The sequence below is a fragment of the Cyrtonyx montezumae genome, unplaced genomic scaffold (assembly GCF_038088225.1).
Source record: "Cyrtonyx montezumae isolate F1298 unplaced genomic scaffold, pur_monq_1.0 scaffold_3, whole genome shotgun sequence".
NCBI lineage: Eukaryota > Metazoa > Chordata > Aves > Galliformes > Odontophoridae > Cyrtonyx > Cyrtonyx montezumae.
Genome location: NW_027072034.1, coordinates 137,423,301 through 137,446,374, shown reverse-complemented (window position 1 = coordinate 137,446,374; position 23,074 = coordinate 137,423,301). Strand labels below are relative to the sequence as shown.

Sequence of the window (23,074 nt, the reverse complement as noted above, 5' to 3'; positions counted from 1 at the left end):
ATTGAGCCCTGCCCCTGATGAGGCTTGTTTACCTCGTGTTGCTGCTGCTCTATGTCTGTAACTGGGGGTCTTTGAAGTTCTTACACGGTAGATTGTGTGTTCAGTTAGTGGTGGGACAAAGTTAGGTCAAACTGCTTACGTGGGCCTCCTAGCTACTGGCTTTGGAGTTGGTTTTCTAGCATGATGTTGATACAGCATGGTTTACTGCACATAAAAACTTGTTAGCTGCTCAGGGGAGCTTGTGTGAGGATTGTTTTTCTCACTGTCCAGCTCTATTCTGCCGATGCAGTTGGAATTAAATGGTTGTCTCCCGAGTGAGCAGCATAGACATTTAGATTTTTCTGTATAGAACTTCTATCTTTTGTAGATACACTTAATCCATTTTTCAAAAGTGTTCGACAAATACCGAGTGTGTTGGCTGTTTTTATCCGTTCTGTCTGAGATAAGTAACAAGACAAAAGTGAGCAGGGTCTGTAGCTAGCCCTCGTCTTGGTTGTATGTTCTGTCAACGTGACAGAGTAGTTCAGATGGGACGTGAGGATATTTTTTTTCCCCTTTTATTAGAGATACAAAAACCTTTGATACAAAGATTAAATTAAAGATTGAAGATTAAATTACATTACAGAAAAAACAAGTTTGTACCAATTCTCATGCATGTGTTTTACATTGTACAGTCGGATTCCGAAAGCCTGAGAAAAGTATCACCTGGTGTGTTGCTCCCAGCTGCAGATGAACATGGAGCGTGCTTGCTGAATAATTCAGGGGAGCACAACAATGGTAACTTTCTCATAGACTGGATTTGGCTGTTTATAGACAAGTGAACTTTTTCTAGTGTTTTCCATAGGAGCCCTGTTGTGTTCTGGGTGTGTGCTTTAGCAGTGAAGAAATGCTGGGCCCTTGTTAATTAACACCAGTTAACACTGCTCTTGCTGGCCTGGAAGTTCTTGCGTGTGTTGTAAGTGCTACAACTGCACTTAGCAAGGGTGATTATTTACTTGGCTTTTCTCTACCTCTTTGGCAGTTGTTTTAAAAATGTTTTACATATGTTCTTCTGAAGCCTTCCTCTCATGGAGGAAGGCTCTTTTATTTTTAAACCTCTCCCCTTTTAGTTATTTGTGCCCTTCTTGGCACAAAACATGGAGCAATGTAAATAACCAGAGGAATCTAGTCAGTTTCTGTATGGCACACAGTATGTCATTATATATAATTTTAGTTCTACATAAACATAGGCCATTTGTGTTTTTTAAAGGTCCATTTGTGACCGTTTGTACTGTTTTTCATCAAATTTCCCATAAGTATGAAAAAAAGGAAAGTGCCCTGAGAGAAAGTGGTTCACACAGATGCATCTTAAAACTGCATTATAATAATATGATCTTCAAATCAAACGTTTGAGAGGACTCTTTGTGTTATTTTCTCACCAATATGTTGATTCAGGGTGTTCTCTGGGTATAAGTTGTAATAAGTCATGTTCATTACAAAAATGTGCTCCGATTCTGTCTTTCATGCGCCATCATCATCTGAAGAAGAGATTGTCAAGGATGCCATTGAAAGCTGTGGGGAGCAGGTATGTGAAAACAGATATTATAAGTTACAGTCTGAATTAGTGAACTGTGTTATGCATTTAGGTAAAAGAAAGCTTACCTCTCAGTAAATAGTTCTGAAAAGAGAGTCTTGTAAGTGAGGTTTTTATCATCTGAAGTTAGATACTATCTTCTTACAGTTGTGTAAAACGCTTGCTGCTGCGATGGATACTTGACATTGTCCTGATATGTTTCCAGCTGGTTTGCTTAAACACTGCAGTGTTTTTCTTTGTGTGCAGTGCTGAGGAACAGTGCAGTTGTGATTTTTTTTTCCTATCCAAAATATGTATTCAATTGGGAGCAAGATTTTTCTATTGTCTGATTGTTTCTTTGATAAAATATGCCAAATTTTCCTCTTTGTAAGAGAAAGATCAAGCAAAAACCTGAAATATGATGATCTGTCAATGCTTTCTCTGCTTCTGCAAAAGGTAGCCTTGTGTGATCAAGTTAAAAAGTGTTTGAAAATAATTTTTGGAGGCCATTATGGAGGAATATAAAGCAGGCATTCCATTTGTATTGGGCATACAGGACAGGACTGGGTAGGGATCTCCAGTGAGTGTCTAGAGTCTTCTGTAATACCTCAAGGGACAGTGGAGCAAGTATTTTCTACCACATGCCCAGGCACCGTGGAAGAGGGATGTGAATTTCAAGAGGTAGAGAACAGAACTTAAGTACTGAAAGAAGGTAGTAGACGTGCAAAAAGAGTGGAGCCTGGGAGCAGAATGGCTGGTACAAGCGTTGGCTGACTGAGATGCTCCTCTCCATTGTGAAAGATTTTTGCAGAGTTAAGATGTGGAGGGAGAAAAGGGCCTGTATAACCAGTGTGAGAAGATCAATGGTCTTGGCCTCTTGGGACACCAAGGCTGCAGGCCTAATTCTGAAGGGAACACAAACCAAGGAGCATGTTGCAGGGACTGTGACACATGATATGAGCAGTCAGCACCATTGAGGAATAGAGTGTGAAATCAGAGCTACGAAGAGACTGCAGAGAGGATGCAGTTGGTGGGTTTGAGGCGTGGTACAGCTTTGGTAGATGTTTTGCTTTTTGATTTTTGGGCTGAGGGCAGGAACCAACAGGTTTTCCTAGTAAATATTTTTCTTGGAAGCTTGGAATGGAATTTAATAATTCTGACTCCGGGGAGCACAAATGATTGTAATGTAGCCAGTTCTCCTTGTGCTGGGTAGTAAAAAGCTTGTTAATCACTCACACTGTGTTAACACAGCTCGCAGGGCGTTGTAGAGTGCCAGATAGTAGAAAGTGATGGAGGATGGGAAATTTAAGGCAGTTGTGTTCTACATTGTTGTTGATAGTTTTGTTGGTTTCTGTTTGGTCGTGGTTTTTTTTTTGTTGTTGTTGTTTTGTTTTCTTAAGTAGTGTACTAAAACATAAAGTCCTTTTAGCCTGCCTTCTCTCTATAACTGGTAAAAGCAATCCTCGTGTTCAGAGAAATCTAAAGGAAGAAAAACCATTGTTTCTAAACTACATCCTTCTATTTCCTTCTTAAAATAAATAAATAAATAAGGTGGTGTTTTTATTTTTGTGGCATGATCAGATAAGTCTGCAACATCATCACTTGGCTTGACCGTAATTTCCTTTTTCTTGGTAATTTGTCTGTCTCTATCTGCTTATTTAAGGTTAAATGTATTTTAGAAACTACCAACTTGGTAGAAAGGACAGCACATGTAAAGCAGACTGACAGAGCAGAAATTTCTCCTCAGGAAGCCCTAGCAAAAAACAAGGAATCCCACAGTGCTGACAAGCTAAAATCGTGGGAAGGAAGATATGAAAGAATGTGGGTTGAAAATGAGAAAAGGGAATTGAAAGCAAATTTTAAAAAGGTTACAGCAGAGCTGAAGCAGCTGTTTGGTGAAATTGATGAATCTGAAAAAACTACGTCCCTTGCGGCAGAAGTGGCAGAAGATGACTTCAAGGAAAAACTGGAGAATTTTTGTGTTTCATCTTGGGTGACAGAATCAAGTAATAAGTTAGAAAGTAAAGGTGAATTTGGAGATACGAATCTTAACGCAGACCTAGAAGAACCCAAATTAGAAATTGTCATTTCAAATTGTGCCGTCCTTCCTGATCACAGTAATTTAAATGCAAACATGGACAATATCTGGAGTGCAGATGAAGAAGACTGTGCTAAGTGCACAGATAATACAGAAGTACCTCTAGCAAAAGGAGAGGAAATGGAAGAGAATGAAAATGGGATTAGTAGGAATGTAGAGGGAAGTCCTGAATATTCCCTGAGACATTGTCTAGAAACAAATATTTTGGATGGCATTTCTAATATTCCTCCTAAAATAAGACGGATTTCCACAAATGATGAAAGTACACTTGGTTTGATAAGAGAGAGGAAATTTGACAAGGATTTCCAGAGACTGCCTTAGTGAAATCAAGGAAATGGGAGGAATGGAAATAAAAAATCTGTTTCCACATGCTCAGCAACCGAGTGGCATGCTGAAAAGGAATCTGGATGAAGAACTAAAACAAGATGTGGAAAGATTTAAGAGTAAGGTAGGAATGCTGCAAATGGTGTTCCTGGCTTTGGAGAAAGAGAAGGTACAGCTACAAAAAGAGGTAGAAGTGCAACTGCTGCTCCTTATTCCTCAGTCTTTCTCCGTATCAATGGTCCTGTTCATGTTAGCTATTGATCATTAAAAGAAAATGCTTTGTGCAATTTTTTTTTTTGTTAAAGGGAAGTATGTAACTCATAAATAAGGAGACCAGTGGAGACCAGAGTGGTACTTTTCTCAAAACCTTCTAATTACGTTCTGGGGAAAACAAAATTTTCAGTTTAACAATAGGTGGCAGTCAGTTCCAGTGTAAGTAGTGATCACCTCATTGCTGTAAAAAGAAATGCATACAATTACACCAATTTTGATTCTCAGTCAAGGAATGAAAATAGCTTCTGAACAGGGTCTTGACTAATCTCTTCGTTTGCTGTGATTTGTGCATGGTGTGCCTTCATTGCCTTTCACTAAAACTCCTGATTGCTGTGAAACTTTCTGCTTGTGAGTTTGGGGTTTCTTTTTCCTCATCATTAAGGAAGTGCTCCGTCATTCATCCGCTCTTTATTTTGTGTTTCTACAACTAATGGTGTGTAGACCATCTAATTCCTTATCCATCAGTCATGACTTATTGTTTCTTTCCTAAGGGCTGTGTTTTTTTGTGATACTTTAAATCATGAGTGAAATCAGAGTATTTTCAATGACTTCATACATTTTGTGGAGCAATTTTTTTTTTTTTGTTTTATTTTTCATTATTTCAGAAGTCAACATTAGATTCTTTGGTCTTACATACAGTTTTTATCGCCTTTAGGAACAAAAAAATACATGAAGCTTAACTTTCTCTTCGTAGGTTGAGAAGGAAGAAAGGAAGCAGAAACATTTCAAAATGCAAACAATGGAGAAACAAGATCTTGATAAATTAAGTACACCAGCAGGCGATATTACCAGTCAACCAGTGAAAGAAAAGCTTGCTCTAAGGAAGAATGAAGAAAAAACTGAGAGTGAAAAAACGATAGAAGAAGAAATGCACACAGAGAATTCTTCATGTGAAGAGAGATCAAAATTAACAGAAATGCCACTAAAAAGGTAAACTAATAAAATAATCTGTATTTTTTATTTGTAATATTTAGAGGTTTTAGCTTCAGGGTTTTTCTGGTCTTGTGTTTGAAGCACTTTCCTCAGTGAAAGCTATGCCGAGTTGTCCCGTGATTCTCAAGCTTTCAAAAATATATTTTTCTAAGAACTGAGTGCACATTGGACGTTCAATTTTATTTCACTGGAGGAGATAGAGATCTTGTGAATTTCTTCCTTAAAACGGACACTAATGGGGTCTTCAGAATCTTAGCTGGAGATTAAGAAGAAGCTATTTTCCTAATAAATAGCCACTCAGAACAGAAAAGCAGAAACTTAATTTATTTTCTCCCTTTTCTAGGAGATACTAGTGTTCCTCGTGTACTTGTTTTCATTAAACTCAGATCCCCTTTGTCAGGAAAAAGGGAAAGATAATATTACCAAACAGGTCTAAAATGTTTGAAGAAGACACAGATGCTTTTGCGTAACTCTAGGCAGGATTTTTTTATCTGTGTCTTCTTGAGGAAAATCTGTACTCTATGTGCATCCCCTGATTGGGACAGAGAAGCGTTACAGCTTGAATGTTTTCCAAGATCTTGGGAATCAAGTCTGTGTTTTATCGCAGACATCTTTAGTCTTGTTTTTGTTGTGTTGTTTTTTTTCCTAGAGTGTTTCTTTTTTTATATAATGTACGCAATTGGTGATTTTTTTTCTTTCTGTTCAATGCTGTAAATCTGTTCTGAATGCAAAAAGGAAGAAGAAAAAGAAGAAGAAAAGGCAGTCTTCAAAGAAGAAGGCTAAGCAGAAGATTCAAGGATTAATGGATGATAGCACTGTCAGTGAAACATCTCAAGATGAAGAAAGGTACTAAATATAAGGAATATTATAAATAATTTAATAATTACAAAAATTGGCCTGAAAACGAAAGGTAAGATTTATAAACTGAATGCATAGGGATTGTTCTGTGCCAAAGAAGACCTGGGGGTACAGGTGGTTGGCAAGCTGGATGTGAGCCATGTATGTGGAGAAAACAAGGTACAGTGGGTACAGGCTGCACTGGGAGAAGTATCATCTTGGTATAAAAGATGTTTTTGAAGGAGAACAGTCAATTCCTGGAACAGTCTTCCCAGTGACATGATAGAATTTCCTGTGATTGGAGATCTTCAGGACACAGTTGGACTGGGTGCAAGATAGTCTCCTTTAGGCTCCCTTTCCCCACGTGGGCCTAATGACCCTTTAAGGTCCCTTTCAACCTGAACTGTTCTATAATTCCTAATACCATGCAGAAAACATAGCCATTCAGTACACATAAAGAGGTGTTTTTGTTGTTTCTTTTTTTTTTTTTTTGCCTTCGACTACGTGTAAAAAAGTTTTGTTTTTAAACTGTAGTTTAATTTTCTTCTGAAACTAAGTTTTCAGAGCAATTTCAGTTATTGTTTTTAATGCAGTATAAGTGCTTTAATTCCTCAAATATTCTCTTTCAAATCCCAGATTTTCTTTGAAACAAGAAGAGGAAAGGAGGCTTAAAGCTGAAATGCAAAATGAAACAATGAAAGAACAACTGAGGAAGATAGAAGATCAGTATTATAGAGAGACAGAGAAGAAACAACAACTTGAATTGCATGCAAGGAATTTAGAAACAGAGTTAATATCGCTGAGAAAACTCTTGAAGCAGGTATATTAAACATTCAGTTTTTCTGTTTCTTTTTAATTGATACTGTATTCTGGGATGTCCACTGAAAATGTACCTTGTTTGTGCAACAGGCATTAGGTAATTATCTTGGTACATTTTGAGGACATATTACAAACATAGTAAGAGCACATGAAAATGGTCATTAGGGGTCTTCAGTGGCCACACTGTTCTGGCAGGAGCAATAAATAGTTAGCCTACCCTAACTCTAACAACCCACTGCTAAATCATGTCCCTGAGCACCACATCCAGATGGGTTTTAAACACATTCCGGGATGGTGACTCAACCACCTCCCGGAGGAGCCTATTCCAGTGCTTAACCAGTTAACATGCAGTGCTTAAACATGTTTATTTGCAAACATGGAAGATTGATGTTCAGGCCGTTCTATGATTTTATGATAAACAGCTCTTATTAGAATTAATAGAACGTAAGAATGCAAAGAATGAAACAGGAAGGTATTGCTAATTGTGATTTTGCTCAGGATTCACAAGTTTCATTATATTGCTGTAGACTGAAGAAGAGCGTGATGAAATACAGATGCAGCTCACTCAGGAAAAGAGTGCTAGAGCCCTACAAGAAGGAATTTTGAACAGCCACCTGCAGAGGCAGAAGGATCTGGAAGTACAGTCAAGGAAGACTATGGAAAAAAATTCAGAGGTAAGCAGTTCCATTTCTAATGCATGTGATTATATTTCACTGCGCTCATTCTAAAGTCATAAGAAAAATAACTCTTTGTGCCTGTTGGTGGATTATCTACAGTTTATCACTATGACCTGGTTTTGTTACTGCTTTCTTTAAAAAACTCTGGATAGCAGCATCAATCCCATATATACCTGAATTGCATGTGGAAGTTGGAAGCCACTGGAAAATAAGATGCTGTTTACCCAGTTTCTTAAGCTATCTGCTGTTCTTCATTGTGTAGTTGTTACCATCATTTTTAAGGTTTTTAGTTGTGAAACACCCAGATATTTTGGGATTAACTAGGAAAGAACTTGGTTGAGGCTGTTTGTGATCCCATTGCTTGGGTTTTGAAATGATTATTATACTACCACCACTTTTTTGTTTCCATTTTTTTTCATCATTTGCCTGTATCAATTATTTTTATCTCAACCCGTGAGTTCAATTTTGTTTCCAGATCTCTCCCTCATCCCACTTAGTGGTGAGGAGTGAGCAAATGACTGTGTGGTGCCTGGCTGCCTGCCAGGTTAAACCACAATTTCCCAAGTGACTATTTATTCATGTCCTTTATCACTCAGGAATCTGACACTAGTGAAAGAGAAAAGGATCTGTTGTACAAAAATCAGTTACTGCAGGAAGAGATTGCTATGCTAAGACTAGAGTTTGATCAAGTAAAACTAAGGCACCAGGAGGATGAAGGAAAATATTTAGAGGACAATGAGACTTTGAAAGAAAAAAATGAAGATCTTAAGAAGGAACTTAAACTGAATGAGGAAGCCTTAACACAGACAGTACTTCAGTACAGCGGTCAGCTGAATTTCCTCAGAACAGAATCTGCAGTGCTAACTTCCAAGCTTGCACAGACAAAAGAAATCAAAGACAGACTGGAAATAGAGATTGAATCATTCCGTTCTCGCTTGAACGCTGCTCTCCAGGATCTTGAACGTCATCAGTCATTGAAAAGTGATGTTGAACGAACATTTCAGAGAGAACGTGAAGAGTGGCTTCGTTTACAAGACAAGCTCCATCATGAGCTCTGTGATATGCGAGAAGCCAACAAGGGCTTGACTCAGCAGCTGAGTAAAATGGAAAGCAAAGCTAGTAGCCTAGAAAATGAGCTTCACCATTTGAAACAGACACTTCAAGAAAAAACACTGCTTCTAGAATTGACACAAAAAGAATTAAATCAAGCCCAGTGTCAGGCAAAGGAAAGTGATCATGCTTGGCAACTTGAGAAAGATCAAGTCAGCAAATTTATGATAAAGCAGGAATCTATGCAGGAGCGATTGGCTCAGTTCCAAAGTGAAAATATTTTACTCCATCAGCAGCTGGAAGATTTGCAGAACAAGGGGATTATGAAAGAAAAGGCTGTGAACGATGTCCAGGACAGATTTAATGATATTTTCAACAAACTCAGGGCTGATACTGAAAAGCAAGTTTACCTCATGGAAGAGAGAAACAAGGAATTAAATACCAAGTGTACTGATTTAAGGGAACAAGTCTTTAAACACGAGACTGACAAAGTAGAAAGAGAGGTAAGCTATACAACTAGAATAAAGTAAAATGCTTCAGTTCATAAAATGATTTTGTATTTCTAAAACGCATCAGGTATGTTATATGCATAGGACTGAATTTTGTAGTTTTGTTCTGGTTCATTGTTTTTCTCTTGGAGTTAAGGAAGACTTTGGTAAATGGTCACTGCTCAGATCTGAGCAGAAATTAGAGAAATGCAGGGCTTGGTCAAGAAGATGATCCTTCAGAATTTTTTCATCTTTTTTCCTTAGTCCCCTGTAGAGTGCTGCTTTTCTACACATATTGCACTGTCAACACAAAAAAAAAAATAGTATTAGAAGAACCATCCAATATTCAAGGGTTGGGAGGTGAACATGCAGATAAGTGAAGTGATGAGGGATGGATTTATAGTGTGTTCATGCAGAAGAAAGAGAAGAAAAAAACACTTCTTCTTAAGATGATAGAAAATTGAAGTGTTAGTGTTATGCAGTTATTAATTTATGTGTGTGTTTTAGGAGTTCTAAGGCATGTGCCAATCCTCCAAGAAGTTGATTTCAAACACTGATCGAAGTCTTACGTATTTTCTGATGTGCAGACTTATGTAAATGTGTTCATTCTTTATGATTCTGCAAAAATCTGTTTAGCCAGACAGAAGAAAGACTAATTAGGAAATAAGTAAATCTCCTCCCGAAAATTGATAGAGTGCATGAATATGAAATGTGCTGCCATGCAGATTACTAGCATTCTTGGTGTCTTGAATGTGCAAGAAACAAGTATTGCTCCCATATCTGCATGTAGATTACAGAAAATGAGAAAGACTGGAACATAACAGGGATGGTAGGAGCAAGGATTTCCTTGTACCTTCTTCAGCAAAGGGGTTGGACTCAGATGATCTCTTGAAGTCCCTTCCAATGCCTGCAATTCTGTGATTGTGAGCAGTTATACAGCTGTAGGTAATGGGAGAATACATTATGAATGTTCTTAGAAGTAAAGTATTCTCGATTCCAGGTAGGGTAATGATTAAGAAGTTGGCTTAACCATTTTGGTTAATCTTTCTTTCCTTTCTAGAGAATAGGAAATGATCACATTCAGTTTTTAGATACCTTGATAATAAAGTTTGTGTCCCCCAACAATTTGAGTAGTGAGCTGAAATTACTCTTCCTTCTTCATAAATATTTGAAGTAAATACTTGAATGTGTCAGATAGACACCTTATTTTTGTTTATTTTTAAAGGCAACATAGGGAAATAACTCTTAGAGAGTTGTCAGTTGTCTTAACTTGTGAATTGCTTTATATTCATCCTCCCTCCTTTTGAAGTTCCTAGATATAGAACATATTAATCCACAGTGAACTCAGTAAGAAGGCTCTAAGAGGATGTGATTCAGCATCTTCTTAAAGCTTCACAGGAGATTCAGGAACACATGTGGATTTAATTATGCCTGCATAGTGAAAGAAAAGCACAATGAATGGTCTAATATAAGGTCACACCTTTGATCATTGGAGTTACATCTGCAGTCAAACATTGCAGCAGAGTTCTTTGTGTTTTCTTAGGGGAAAAAAATGCATGATGGCAGTGTGCTTGTGTGATAAAGGTTACTGTGTGCAAGTGCCTGCTGGTGGAGACAAAATTTCTTACCTTTCAATTCACTCTGAAGACTGAATTATATAATCTAAACAGTTTAAAGAAGTGAAGTGATATGTCATGCATTTCCTCCTGTTCTTCTGTTTCTTCAGTGTACGGTCAGACAGCTGCAGCAGGAGCTTGCTGAAGCTCTTAAGAAGCAGTCTATGTCAGAAGCATCACTTGAAGTTACTACACGGTACCGCAGTGATCTTGAGGAAGACAATTTGCGCTTGCAAAAGGAATTGGACAGGGTGAAAAACAAGGTACAGATAAACTGTAACTCATACCTATAAATCTGAGGGTGATTTTCCCTGTTTCTGGTGTAGAAGAGAAAAATTATGTTCTGAATGTGAGTAGCAGAGAGGTTAAGAGGTTAGCAGTGATACCCTGTCATAATTCATGAAGCCATTGAAATCTTTGCCAGCTGGCCTCCTTCCTTTGTAGTGCAAGAAAAGAGTTGCTGGAATCATGAAAAAAACCCCAACTATTTTCTTTTGCAAGTAGGGGACATTCTTCAGCCCCAAAGCTGAAGCTCTTCTTCAGGCTGCAGGGTATTGCAGCAGCGTTCTTTCTTCTCCCTACTTGCTCCCCCCTCCTGGTGTCAAACACAACTTAACAATTTGTTTGTGGGTGGGATGTTCCCACTATTTCAAGCAACATCTCACACAGCTGCTCTAAATTTACCAATTATTGCTCTGTATCTTATAAGCTTGGTTGTAAACACTGTAAGCAGGTCCTTAGAAATTAATATTTTCTACAGAATAGCAGGCAAGTAGCTACAGAGTGTCACATGTCACTGAGAAGACAGGATTGACAGTGTCAGTGCTCATAACGGTGTCACAGAAGATCCTTTGGATGGATGGTAGAGGCCAGTGTAACAGATGATGAAATATCTCTACAACCATCTGTTGTTGATTGTTTGCTAAGAGAAATGAAAGTTTGACTGACTTGTAAATGATTACAGTACTTTGGGTAGGGGGTGTATGTAGGTATGTGCAATATTCAAATTCTGCAGCACCCTCTGAGTTCTCTGTAGAGCAACTAACCTGGCTGCTGCAGATTCTCAGTGTTACTTTACAGTTACAGGAGTCCGAAGAACAGCGTATTCAATCTGAGCATTGTGTTCATGACTTGAAGGCTGTCTTAGACTATCAGGAAAGAGAAATATCAGCTTCTTCCCAGAAACTGCAAGACCTTCTGTTAGCAAATTCTGGAACTAATATTACTATAAAGCAACTGGAAGAACATGTGCAGAGGTAAGAAAATAACCTAGCGAAGCAAGGTTTTGCTTTCTGGGAGTCTGAAAACATCAGGATTGCCTTGTTGCATTGCCATGGTAATACGTGCTTTTGAAGGAAGCTCTTGCTTTAGATTGCATTCTTTCACATTGTTCTTTCACAATTTGTGCTATTATGGATCTCTCTAATATGATCTCTATTTCTCTTTAAGACTTGAAATTGAAAATGCCAGACTGGAAGCCACAAGCAAACAACAAACCAATAGAATTGAAGCTCTTCAGAAGGATCTGCACGCCTCAGCCTCAGTAAGCCAGTCATAAAGTTGCTTTTTTTTTTTTTTTTTTTAGGGGGTGGTGGGGAGCCTCTGAGCCTAGCTGGATATTTTTCATGGGAAAGTTATATGATTTTCCTGGACAGTGCAGAGGAGGTGAGTCACCTGAGCTCTGCTGACTGTAGGGTACTCTGAAAATCCTGCTGGTCCATTCCCCAGCTTTCTGGTTTTAAGAGTTTTCCTGTAATAATATATCAAGTCTACTGAACGCTGAGGTTTTGACATTAATTTGCTGGTTTAAATATTTTATTCTTTATACCATTCATGACATTACATGACAGACACGTATTGGAATGTGCATCTTGAAAGGAATTCTGCAGGTTTCTTTAGGGAAATTTCACATGTGTGTTGGTTCCAAGAGCTTCATGCTCGAGGCCTGACTGACATCATCAAGCTGGGACAAGGATTTTGCTGTGTGGAATTGCTTTTCCATTGGCTGCTTGATGTGTATTTGTTTTCACAAAGCAGTAGAGAGAAATCCCTGTGGAATTATTTTCTGAACTTGGTGAAAGATTTGGAATTTCCCCCTGTTCAGTGGCAGCAGCATAAATAAGGTGATTGATATTAGCATAAATAAGGTGATGTCACCTGTGGTTTATATAAAGCAAATTATTTATGTATTCTAAGCAGTGAACTGTAGGCCTTGTTATACCTGTGGTTGTCAATTAATGTGGAAGTGGTTCTGAAAATAACTATGTGTGGAAGTTGAACTTTGTGCTACTGACTCAAGAAGACACGTGTGCCTGCTCTTTCCCCCTTGGTTAAGACAGCATTGTTTTCAAATGTATGGTGGATGAGAGAAGCTCTTTTGCGTGTTCATTGTTAAGAGTTAGAGTAGTATGGTTAGGTTGTGGTTGGATTTGATGATCTTGAAGGTCTTTTCCAACCTGAGCAATACTATGATTCTGTATTTGAAGTTTCTTTGTATTCTTCATAGTTTTCTTCCAGAAGCCAAATGGCAGAGGTGATAATTGCTAACAATTTTATATGTTTTTTTAAACAATTTTTTCAAAAAACAGATGATCTCTAACACCTAGCCAATTCCCAGACTTATGCTGCTATTTTCTTGAATTCTCACATACTCAGCTTTTTGTATCCCTGCCACTCAGGCCCTGGGTACTTTTGTGATTTGGGAATCGTGAAGGAATTGAATAGAAGCCAACAGGGTACATCTCTGTAAATGCTAGAGTTGTCCTGTCAGGAAGATGGTGTGGTTTGATACCAGTAGAGCACACGGAGCAAGGCTGCAGTTCCTCAGTTCTTTATTTGGTTTCCTTCTGGTTGTTGTCTGACCCCTTGATTTCTGGGCAGGGTTAAAACTCCTTATTTTCAGTGCAGCTTTTGGAGGAACTGCTGCAAGTTTTCAGAACAGCAGGAGCTTAAAACCCTTGCAGAATAAATAAGGTGCGAGTGCAAAGTACTAAACTAGTTGCCACCTCTCCTCTGGTTTGTCTGAGAAAACACCACGAGGAACAAAACCAGAATTAGTAAACAGCCACACACAAGATGTGGAGGTCGTGACAGAGGAGACACTGATGAATTTCAGAAGAGCTGACTCTTCCACAAGAGCCTGCTGGTCGTTGGAAAATCCATGAATGCTCTAGACTGCTAGGTGTTCTCCTGGGCTGTGGCTACCTATGTGAGCTGACCTATTAGCAGAGGGACTGCAGAAGCTGTTCTTCTACATCTTTTTCCAGCTTTCTGGGATGAAACCCATTAAGAGGAGGGCATTTGCTTCAGTGGGGGCATCTGTTAGTATCCACAGGTATCAGCCTGTTTGTGTGGCATCTGAACTGATTAAATGTTCACAAGAATCATGTGCCCCAGTGTTGTGCTGAACTTGGCAGAGGGACAGATATGTGCTGTCTGCACTTGCAACATGTACTGGCCTGTGCTGAGGCTCCCCATGAGCCAGCAGTATGCTCTGGTGGCGATGAAGGCCAATGAGATCTTGGGGTGCATTAAAGAGTGTGGCCAGCAGGTCAAGGGAGGTGATCCTCCCACTCTACTCTGCCCTGGTGAGGCCTCACCTGCAGTACTGTGTCCGGTTCTGGGCTCCTTGGTACAAAAAGACAGGGATCACCTCAAAAGGGTCCAGTGGAGGGCTACAAAGATGATAAAGTGCACGGAACACCTCCCTTATGAGGAGAGGCTGAGAGACCTGGGTTTGTTCAGCCTTGAAAAGAGTCGGAGGGGATCTCATCCCTGTCTATAAGTATCTAAGGAGCGAGAGGGAAAGGGACATGGCTGAACTCTTCTCTGCAGTGTGTGGTGATAGGATGGATGAGAGGAAATGGCCACAAACTGAAGCATAGGAAGTTCTGCACAAATGTGCGCTGGCACAGCTGCACAGAGAGGTGGTGGAGTCTCCTTCTCTGGAGATGTTCCAGACCCACCTGGACGCCTACCTGTGCAACCTGGGCTAGGGAGCTGCTTTGGCAGGGGGTTGGACTCCATGATCTCTGGAGGTCCCTTCTGACCCTTACAGTTCTGTGATTCTCTGAGTGTGTCATGTATTTTATTTTTTATTTTTTTTAAGTGTGAGAGTGAAAGAAAGAAAGTGGAGAAGCTGGTAGAGTCAAAACAACCAGTTGAAGCGCGTCTTGACCAGGAAATGAGAAGAAACATTGAACTGCAGAAAGAACGTCACAGGTATGGTCCATTAGTATTTGAAAGAGAGCGTGTGTAGATTAGAAGTCAGGCTTTGTGGAACTCAAATGTAAAAGAAGGTGTGCTTAACTCTTTCTGATCAAACTCAGACCTCACATCAGTTCTTGCAAGGCAGTTCTGGTGCGTGAGCCTGTTGTTTTCTGGAGCTGCCCAAGGAACAGCAAATGCAGGCTGCCCTGCACTTCTCCTGGGAGGGAGGTCTTTTGTTCCTCTACTGAGGTGAAATTTGGGCCTTCCAAGTGGCCTGTTGCAATGGAGTGCTGGATTATTGCAGTGACCGCTGCCCTGTATAGCATGTTAATGATGAAGCAAGCCATCTCTATGCTGTCCGTGTGCAAGTGTGACAAATAGATTTGTAGTTCCTTTACTTCAATATTTTCTTGACTGATTTGTTGTGCAGGTGCAAGAAGCTTCTGAACAGAGCTGTGAAGAAACTAAGGATGTATGAATCCAGAGAAAGAGAGTCCCGACATAATTTCCAAGAACAAATGAAGCAAAGGTATTCTGAAATGGTGAACGAAGTTGACAGATTAAGAACAAAGGCAAGTTCTGGTTGTTTCTTTGTTTTGTTTTTTTGTTTGTTTGCTTGTTTGAGTTGTGTTAATTTCTGGAAACTTGTAATATGCTTTTCAGGAGGTACAGAAAAGTTATATTTCTGGGGGAGGAGGGGAAATTGGCTTCACAGTTGACCTTGGAAACTTCTGGAACTTCTCATATTTCCTAACGTATTCTAGCAACCAGACAGCGGATTTGACCTAGAGAGAAAATAACCTCCTTTACCACTGCTGTGGAAGCTGCTTTCTGAAGCTCTGTTTACAAAGCTTTCAAGAGCAATGGCAGGAGGAGCACTTGTTTCCCGTGCCCACTTAGCTCAGTACTGAAGCGCTTCCCTGAAGCACAATGGACATTCTTTCTGATATCTGGGTTGAGTTTGATTTCCATTGAGCAGAAGAGCAGCCCTAGCACCTTTCAGTCTATTCCCACAAATTAAATTCTGCTAGTTTGGTATTTGTATTTGGAATTTGGTGCAGAATTTGGAATACTTGCTGCAGAAGAGCTGAGGAAGGCTGGAACTCGAGGAATCCTATTGGCAACAGTTTAAAAGCTGTTCTTCCTTTAAAAGATGAGCTTGACTTTCCTTTGGCTTTGATACTGAGTCAGCAGATGACAGTTCCAGTCCTGATGGTATTCCCCTTTATGAATTTTTAAAGAATAATTTTACACCCCTCTGAGTTCATTTTATTACTGTCTGTAGGTTACTGAACTTTCTCAGAAGCTGGAGTTAGAGTCTAAAAAATGCATCCATCTGGAAGCACAAAACCAGGATTTGAAAGAAGAGCTGTATACTCTGCATGAGAGCCATGAAAAACTGGAGAAGAACAAACGCCAGCTTAAGGAAGAAGTGGCAAAACTCAGACATCATTTGGAGGCTAATACGGTGAATCACATCCAAATAGAACAGTATAAGAAAGAGATAGATGAACGAGCCGCACAAGAAGTCAGACAAAAACTACAAGAAGTCAATGTTTTTTTGCAGGTAAATGAATTTCTTGAGTCTGTCTGCCATTTTTATTATGCATATATATATTTTTCATATTTTTATTTGATGCTTAGTGCTGTACGTGTGTCTTTCCTGTACAGGAGAATGAAAAATTGTTGGGTGAACGTGCTTTTGTGTGTGCAGTGTGCCTGTAGGTTTCCAACATAATAGCATTCCTGTGACAGACTTCTGTTTTGCAGTTCTTAAAGGGTATTGCAGACTGGTGATCTTGATATTGCTGCTCATCAGCACGGGAATATTGCAACCTAGAGATGGTTTGGCCATAGATACAGGTCACTGTAAAATGCTCAGGGAATGAGTCACTGAAGTTGCCATGGGGCAGGAAGAGTGGGGAGGGCAATTCTCATCATTTCTTTGTAGAATCCTTTTTGTGTGCCCTGTCCTACAGAGATATCAGAGCAGCTTCTAAAAGAAGGCTAAGTAATATTGCTAAGAGCAGATCTCTGTTTAGATGAAAACAGTTATGTAATGTGTTGGTTCTGGGCTTCTGCCTTGATTCCTGATGGTAGTGAGTAGGTACAGTTGCCTCAGCTGTGCAAAACTGTGCCCTGGGGGGGAAAGATAGTTCACTTTTTCTCTGCAGTGCTTGAAATTGTGTTGTCTGCTTCAGGCCCAGGCAGCCTCCCAGGACCATTTAGAACAAATTAGAGCCAGTCATCATGCCTCACTGACAAACCAACTAAAGCACAGAATTGAAAGTCTCGAATATGAGTTGGACAGAATAAAGAACACTCAACAAGACAATGTTTTTCAACAAGAATCCACAAAGGCAGAAGCAGAAAGATACAAAGAAAGGTACCTGGAAGAAATGAAAGCTAGAAAATGCCTAGCAAATAAGCTGGATAGGTAAGTCCGTGCCTTTTTGTAGTGGTAATGAAATGTGAATTAGTAGTAGCTTGCATGAAAAACCTTGTTCAGTTTCCTCGTAAAATCCCTCTTCTACGTCTTGTCAGTATTACAGACATAAACCTAAGATGACATCTTTATGAATGAGCCCTCTGAAACCTTCCCCTTTATTTTTGGAACTACTGTGATGTCACTTCAGTGTTCTAGCAGTAACACCACTAGCTGTGGCATCACTAGAGTGTGTTTGAAGTTGATAGCATTTTAACAGGCTGCCTTTTGGCCCCTCTCATTTTGGACTCTGAATGCTTTCTGTTTTCTGAAGATGGATAACAGTCAAGGACCTGGAAAAAGTGACATTGCAAAAACATTACCAAAGATGATTCTTTATGTGTTTTTGAATGTTTCAGGGCTAATGAGAAACTATCAGATGCCAACACTAAGCTCCTTCAGGCGCGCCAGAGAAGCAAATCTTTAATTGCAAGCAGCTTTGTCGGTGGAGGTCTGCCCACAAGCCCAGTTCTGTATTCGGCTGAACTGGGACATCTTGACAACCATTTGGCCCTGAACAGAAGTCTTGGCCTAGGAGGAAGCTTCCTAGGCACAGCTGGGAATGTGTTATCACCGCAAAGAAAGGTTGAAGCCTACATGGCTAAGGTAAGCATTGTGAAATACTCTTAAGTGGTGAAGAGTTTTGGGCATCAAGATTGTAAAAAATTCCAGGAGTGCTCAGACACCAGAAATACTGGCATCTAACTAATGAACTATATAACTATACACATACAGAACTATATACATATAAGGTTTTCATGTTTTTTCTTTTAACAAGAGAAAATTTAATAAGCAGTGCTGTGGCATCGGAAGTTCTCAGCTATTTACTAAACTGATGTATAGTATGAAGATAAGTGTCTGACATACTTAAAATGGGCAACTTGATATCTTAGCGATGCCTATCAGACATCCCTGGTCAAGCCACTTCTTCTTTCCTTGCTGATCTGCATCTTGATACTTTCTTTTTGTACGTTAATACTAACGAAGACATGCTTCAAAACTAGGACGGTATAAGTATGATTGCTTTGCTTCTTCCTACACTACTGTGGGATGCATGCTGTGCCTAGGCAACACTGCTTTTTGTGCTTCCTGCCGTAGGGTGGATAACCCAAAAGAATAGTATCCACAGAAAATAACAGAGGTGGATGGTATATTTTGTGTGATTTATCTGGATAGCATACAGACAAGCAGTAAATAAAGAAAAGCTGATGGTCAAGACACGCCCAGGACTCCACATGGGAGGGATCTCCAGCAAGAGATCCTTCCCCAGTGGTGGTCAGCCCTTAAATGGGGTCTGGGAGAGGTGGAGCCAGACTCCACCCCTTCTGGTCCCACAGGTACATTGCTTTCCCCTGTGGTCCTGTGGCTGACTCAGTGCCCTCCTCAGGTGATCAATCAGTGGTTCAGGCCCTGATTCGACAGTTCCCATGCATCTGCTATGTACTGTTACCTGAAGAAAGAGTGGCCTACTCTTCAGGAAGTCTTCACAGCTTTCTAGTATTTTGCAGCAATTTATATATGATTGCAACACAGCAGTAACTCTGAAGTACTCTACCAGTTGTGCTACTTAGTACTTGGCCTGTTCACCAGACTACTTAGAAAGACAGGAGTTTATACGACACTCAGCCTTTTCTTTCCTTCAGTGTTAGCTTCAGTTAATACCTCAGATTTTTCCAGTAATCGTTTCCTTCCATTGAAAAACAAAACAAAAAAAACCAGCAGCAAACAACACCTCTGTATTGCCATTAAATTCAAGCTAAGTGCTGCCTTCTTGGCCGAAGGAGATCACAAGTACTCCTGACAGTAAAGCTCATAATGACAGGGAGTTAAGGAGCTTAAATTGCATCGTCCCTTATGTAGTCGTCTTGCACGTGGGTTTTTATTTAAAGCTCTCTGTGCGCATTTGGAGTTTTTCAAAGTAAGGGAGGTTATCTGAAGAAGAGTGTATGCATCTCCTTTGAGAAGGAAGCTTGTTTAGATTTTGACTTTGATTTGTGCAAAAGCTTTGAAATAGCTTCAAGGACAAGAGGTTGAAAATATTTTACACTGCCATCCTCCAAATTGCTGGTATTGATTCCTCTGTCCATGCAGCTATTAGAAAAAACAAACTGTGCTGATTACAAACAAAAGGAAGAAAGGAGCACAGGAAACAAAGGTGAACTCTACTAGCTGCAACCAGTGTGAGTGCATGGATTCATGCTACCAGTTTTCCTACTGGTAGCGTAAGAGGGAACACCTTCTTCCCATTCCATCTCTGTTTCTGTTCCCCTTCTGATTTTATTCCATCTGCACTCTGCTTTTGTAGCAGTCTTAAGAATTTCCTCTCTTTTGACTTCTGCCTATTCCTCTTGTTCTTTCTCTGGGCACCAAAAAGAGCCCAGCTTTGTTATTCTTTACACTCCATCCCACAGGCAGATGGTTGCACCCATGGGTGAAACCCCCTGAGCCTTCTCTTCCCCAGGCTGACCAGGCCTGGTGCTCTCAGCCCCTCTGCGTAGGCCACGTGCTCCAAGCACGTCGTGTATTTGCAGAGGACATAAGCCAGGAAGCTGTATGCTGACGATCACTTCTGTGTGTTACAGACCTGGTGGAAAATAATGCAAGAGTCACAAATACCATCAAATGCTAATAATAGCATAGAGTGTTTGGACTGTGGCCCTTGAAAAGGTCTGATTTCTCCTTATGAAGACTTTTCATTCAGAATAAATCACAATAAATAACCAGCTCTGGGGGGACAAGGGGTAAATGCTCTTTTCTAGTGATCCAAGCTGGTTTCTGTTACATAATAAAATCTGCAGTACTTGCTTTGTAAGGAAGCTAACAAGAAAGTTAACAAAGGAGTAATGTGTTTTATATGTGTTTGAAGATAGATATTAACCATATCTACATTTTCATAAATCCACTGTGCTTTCTTCCTGTATTTTTATGCCCTGTTATGGTCCAGCTGGTGAATTCTGTATTGTTTTGTGCCAAAGTTAACATTGCTCAGCAGTGAGAAAGCTACAGCCTCACTCACCAAGAGACTGTCTTTGTGAAAACTCAAACTCCAAACCAAGATGTCCCCATTTGGGACGATATTTTTGGTTTCTAATAGGCCATTTATGTGTGGGTTTTAAAATTGTTTTGTAAGTTTTATGATGCAAAAATGTAACTTGAAAATTCAATTATGTGTTATGTATAATTCTAGATACGGAAAGAACTGGATGAAAAAATCACTAAAGAACTTGAACGAGGTAATGTAGTACTCTGCTATCAGTGTTTTTAAGGAAGATTATGACTGTTTGTAACTTTTGTGTAAAAAAGAGAAAAAACACAGAGACCAAACCACCTCCCCCACACAGACACACTTGGCTTAAGCTGAAGTCACCTTTCATCCTCAGGCACAAACATCAAACATATAAAACACCCTGAAGTAAGATTTTTATGGACTTCAGTCATCACTTCTCTTTCTGCATACATTCATTGCACTCAGTGTTGTTTGTGGATTCTCTGAAGAGGAGAGTTGCAGTCAGAGACTCAGTGTCCCAAGTGGGGACCAGTGACAAGTGGTGTTCCTCAGGGATCTCTGCTGGCACTGGTGCTGTTTTAACATCTTTTTAAGTGACACGGACAGTGGGATCGAGTGCCCTCTCAGCAAGTTTGCAGATGACACCAAGCTGGGTGGTGCAGTTGAGGTGCTAGAGGGAAGGGATGTCATGCAGAGGGACCTGGACAGGCTCGAGAGGTGGGCCTTTGCCAAACCCGTGAAGTTCACCAAGGCTGAGTGCAGGCAATCCCAAGCACAGATGCAGGCTGGGCAAAGAATGGCTTGAGGTCAGCCCCGAGGAGAAAGATCTGGGAGTGTTTGTTGATTAAAGACTCAACGTGAGCCAGCAGCGTGTGCTTGCAGCACAGAAGGATAACCGCATCCTGGGCTGCGTCAAGAGAATTGTGACCAGCAAGTCAAGGGAGGCGATTCTGCCCTTCTACTCTGCTCTCATGAGACCCTACTTGGAGAGCTGCATCCAGTTCTGGATCCCCCAGCACAAGAGGAGGGCCACAAAAATAATTAGTGCTGGAGCACCTCCCCTGTGGGATCAGGCTGAGAGAGCTAGAGCTCTTAAGTCTGAAGAAGAGAAGGCTCCAGCGGGACCTTATAGCAACATTCCAGTAGCTGACGGGGCCAGGAAAGCTGGGCAGGGGCTTTTTATAAGGGCATGAAACAGCAGGATGAGGAGAAATGGCTTTAAACTGGAAGAGGGTAGATTTAAACTAGGTTTTAGGAAGAAATTCTCTACTCCTAAAGTCAGGGTGCTGAAACGCTGGCACAGGTTGCTTGGAGAGGTTGTGCGTGCTCCCACCCTGCAGGCGTTCAAGGCCAGGCTGGGATGGGGTTTGAGCAGCCTGGTCTAGAGGGAGGTGTCCCTGCCTATAGCAGGGGGGTTGGTACTAGGTGATCTTGAAAGGTCCCTTCCAGCCCAAACCATTCTATGATTCTAAGACCTCTGGAATTTCTTTCTGTAGTTTTAAAAGTTGTGTTGATTGATTACTGAATGTGAAAAAATGTTTCTTCCTTTGTGCCTGTCCCTTTTGCTTTTTGTTTCTCTTGGAAGTTGTTAAATCTGTCTCCAGAGCGTAGCCTGTTCAGCTACCAGTAATGTTTTTACAGTGACTTATTTCACTCAGTCTACTGTAAAAGTAACATCATGAATCTTGCTTCTTTTCTCTCCAGCCACTGCTGATCTTGGAACTAGATCTCCTCAAGGTTCTCCAATGGTCTCTATTAATGGATCTTCAAAAAATCTCAGTGTTGACCAGGATCCCCATTGCAGAGCAATACAGGAGTACCGTGATGTCTTAACCAAAAATTACCTGATCTAAATAAAAATGCAAAGGGAAAAGTACTGGGAATTATTTTGTTTACATGGCGTGTCTGTAATTTCCCATCCTGTAGCTTAGATATGGAAACATCTTTATTGCGTTTTGAGTATAAGTTCTAAATGTACTAAAAAAAATAGCACTCTGCACTTCCCTGTTGGTTACTGAGGTACAGCTGATATGTTTTGCACTCAGGAAAAGAACCATATCTATTTTTTCTTACTATCAGATTGAGTAATGTTGGTTCTTGAACTTGAGAGAACTGTCTTAAGTGCTTTTGATTACAATAGATGTGTTATTTTGTTCCACTTGTGTTCCTTGTTTTAACAAAAGCATTCCCTTTTCTCTGTTTAAATCCTTTCATTGTTCGTGTTAATGTTTCTAGTGTTATTTTAATGCACAGGAGGTTATTGTTTGGCTTTCTGCCAGCTGTTTCAGTTCTGATACTGTGAATATTTGTGCTGATTAAGTGATAAAGTTTTACACACGTTTAAGCTGGAAAACAGTGCACTTTACATTGTTGTGTCACTTTTACACACCTTGGGTCTAAAAGTACTGTGAGCGTGTAGCCGTGCCAAGAAAGCTTTAATGTGATCTCTTTGACATGTTTGATTTGGTATCCATGTTGGACTTTGTATTAGAATTCGATTCAACTGTAGGCATTCACAGCTGCTAGATCAACTGATGAACCTGAAGCAGTTTGTCACGGTGTTATCCGTGACAGTGACCCAAGGGAAACCAAGAAGGGAGAGAGGAGAGAAAAAGAAACTGCGTCAGTGGCCGCGGGCTGCGCGGCTGCCGAAGCAGAGCCGCGCTCCGGGGGGAAAACAGCGGGAAGAGATGAGTCTACAAAAAC

At 40.3% G+C, this 23,074-nt stretch overlaps 1 protein-coding gene across 1 annotated transcript in view; it reads left to right on the top strand.

The window, feature by feature from the left end:
* Nucleotides 1–22,264, top strand: part of LOC136051467 (ankyrin repeat domain-containing protein 26-like) — a 39,881-nt gene extending 17,617 nt beyond the window's left edge. Inside the window, 19 exon segments of the mRNA XM_065740907.1 lie at nt 675–777; nt 1,524–1,564; nt 3,216–3,952; nt 3,954–4,161; nt 4,942–5,177; nt 5,916–6,026; nt 6,654–6,837; nt 7,364–7,510; nt 8,110–9,066; nt 10,778–10,930; nt 11,748–11,923; nt 12,117–12,210; nt 14,776–14,888; nt 15,307–15,448; nt 16,162–16,443; nt 17,078–17,313; nt 17,721–17,967; nt 20,549–20,594; nt 22,073–22,264. Of these exon segments, the coding sequence (XP_065596979.1) occupies nt 675–777; nt 1,524–1,564; nt 3,216–3,952; nt 3,954–4,161; nt 4,942–5,177; nt 5,916–6,026; nt 6,654–6,837; nt 7,364–7,510; nt 8,110–9,066; nt 10,778–10,930; nt 11,748–11,923; nt 12,117–12,210; nt 14,776–14,888; nt 15,307–15,448; nt 16,162–16,443; nt 17,078–17,313; nt 17,721–17,967; nt 20,549–20,594; nt 22,073–22,221 (4,362 nt within the window). The 3' untranslated portion in view covers nt 22,222–22,264.
* The last annotated feature ends 810 nt before the right edge of the window (nt 22,265–23,074 follow it).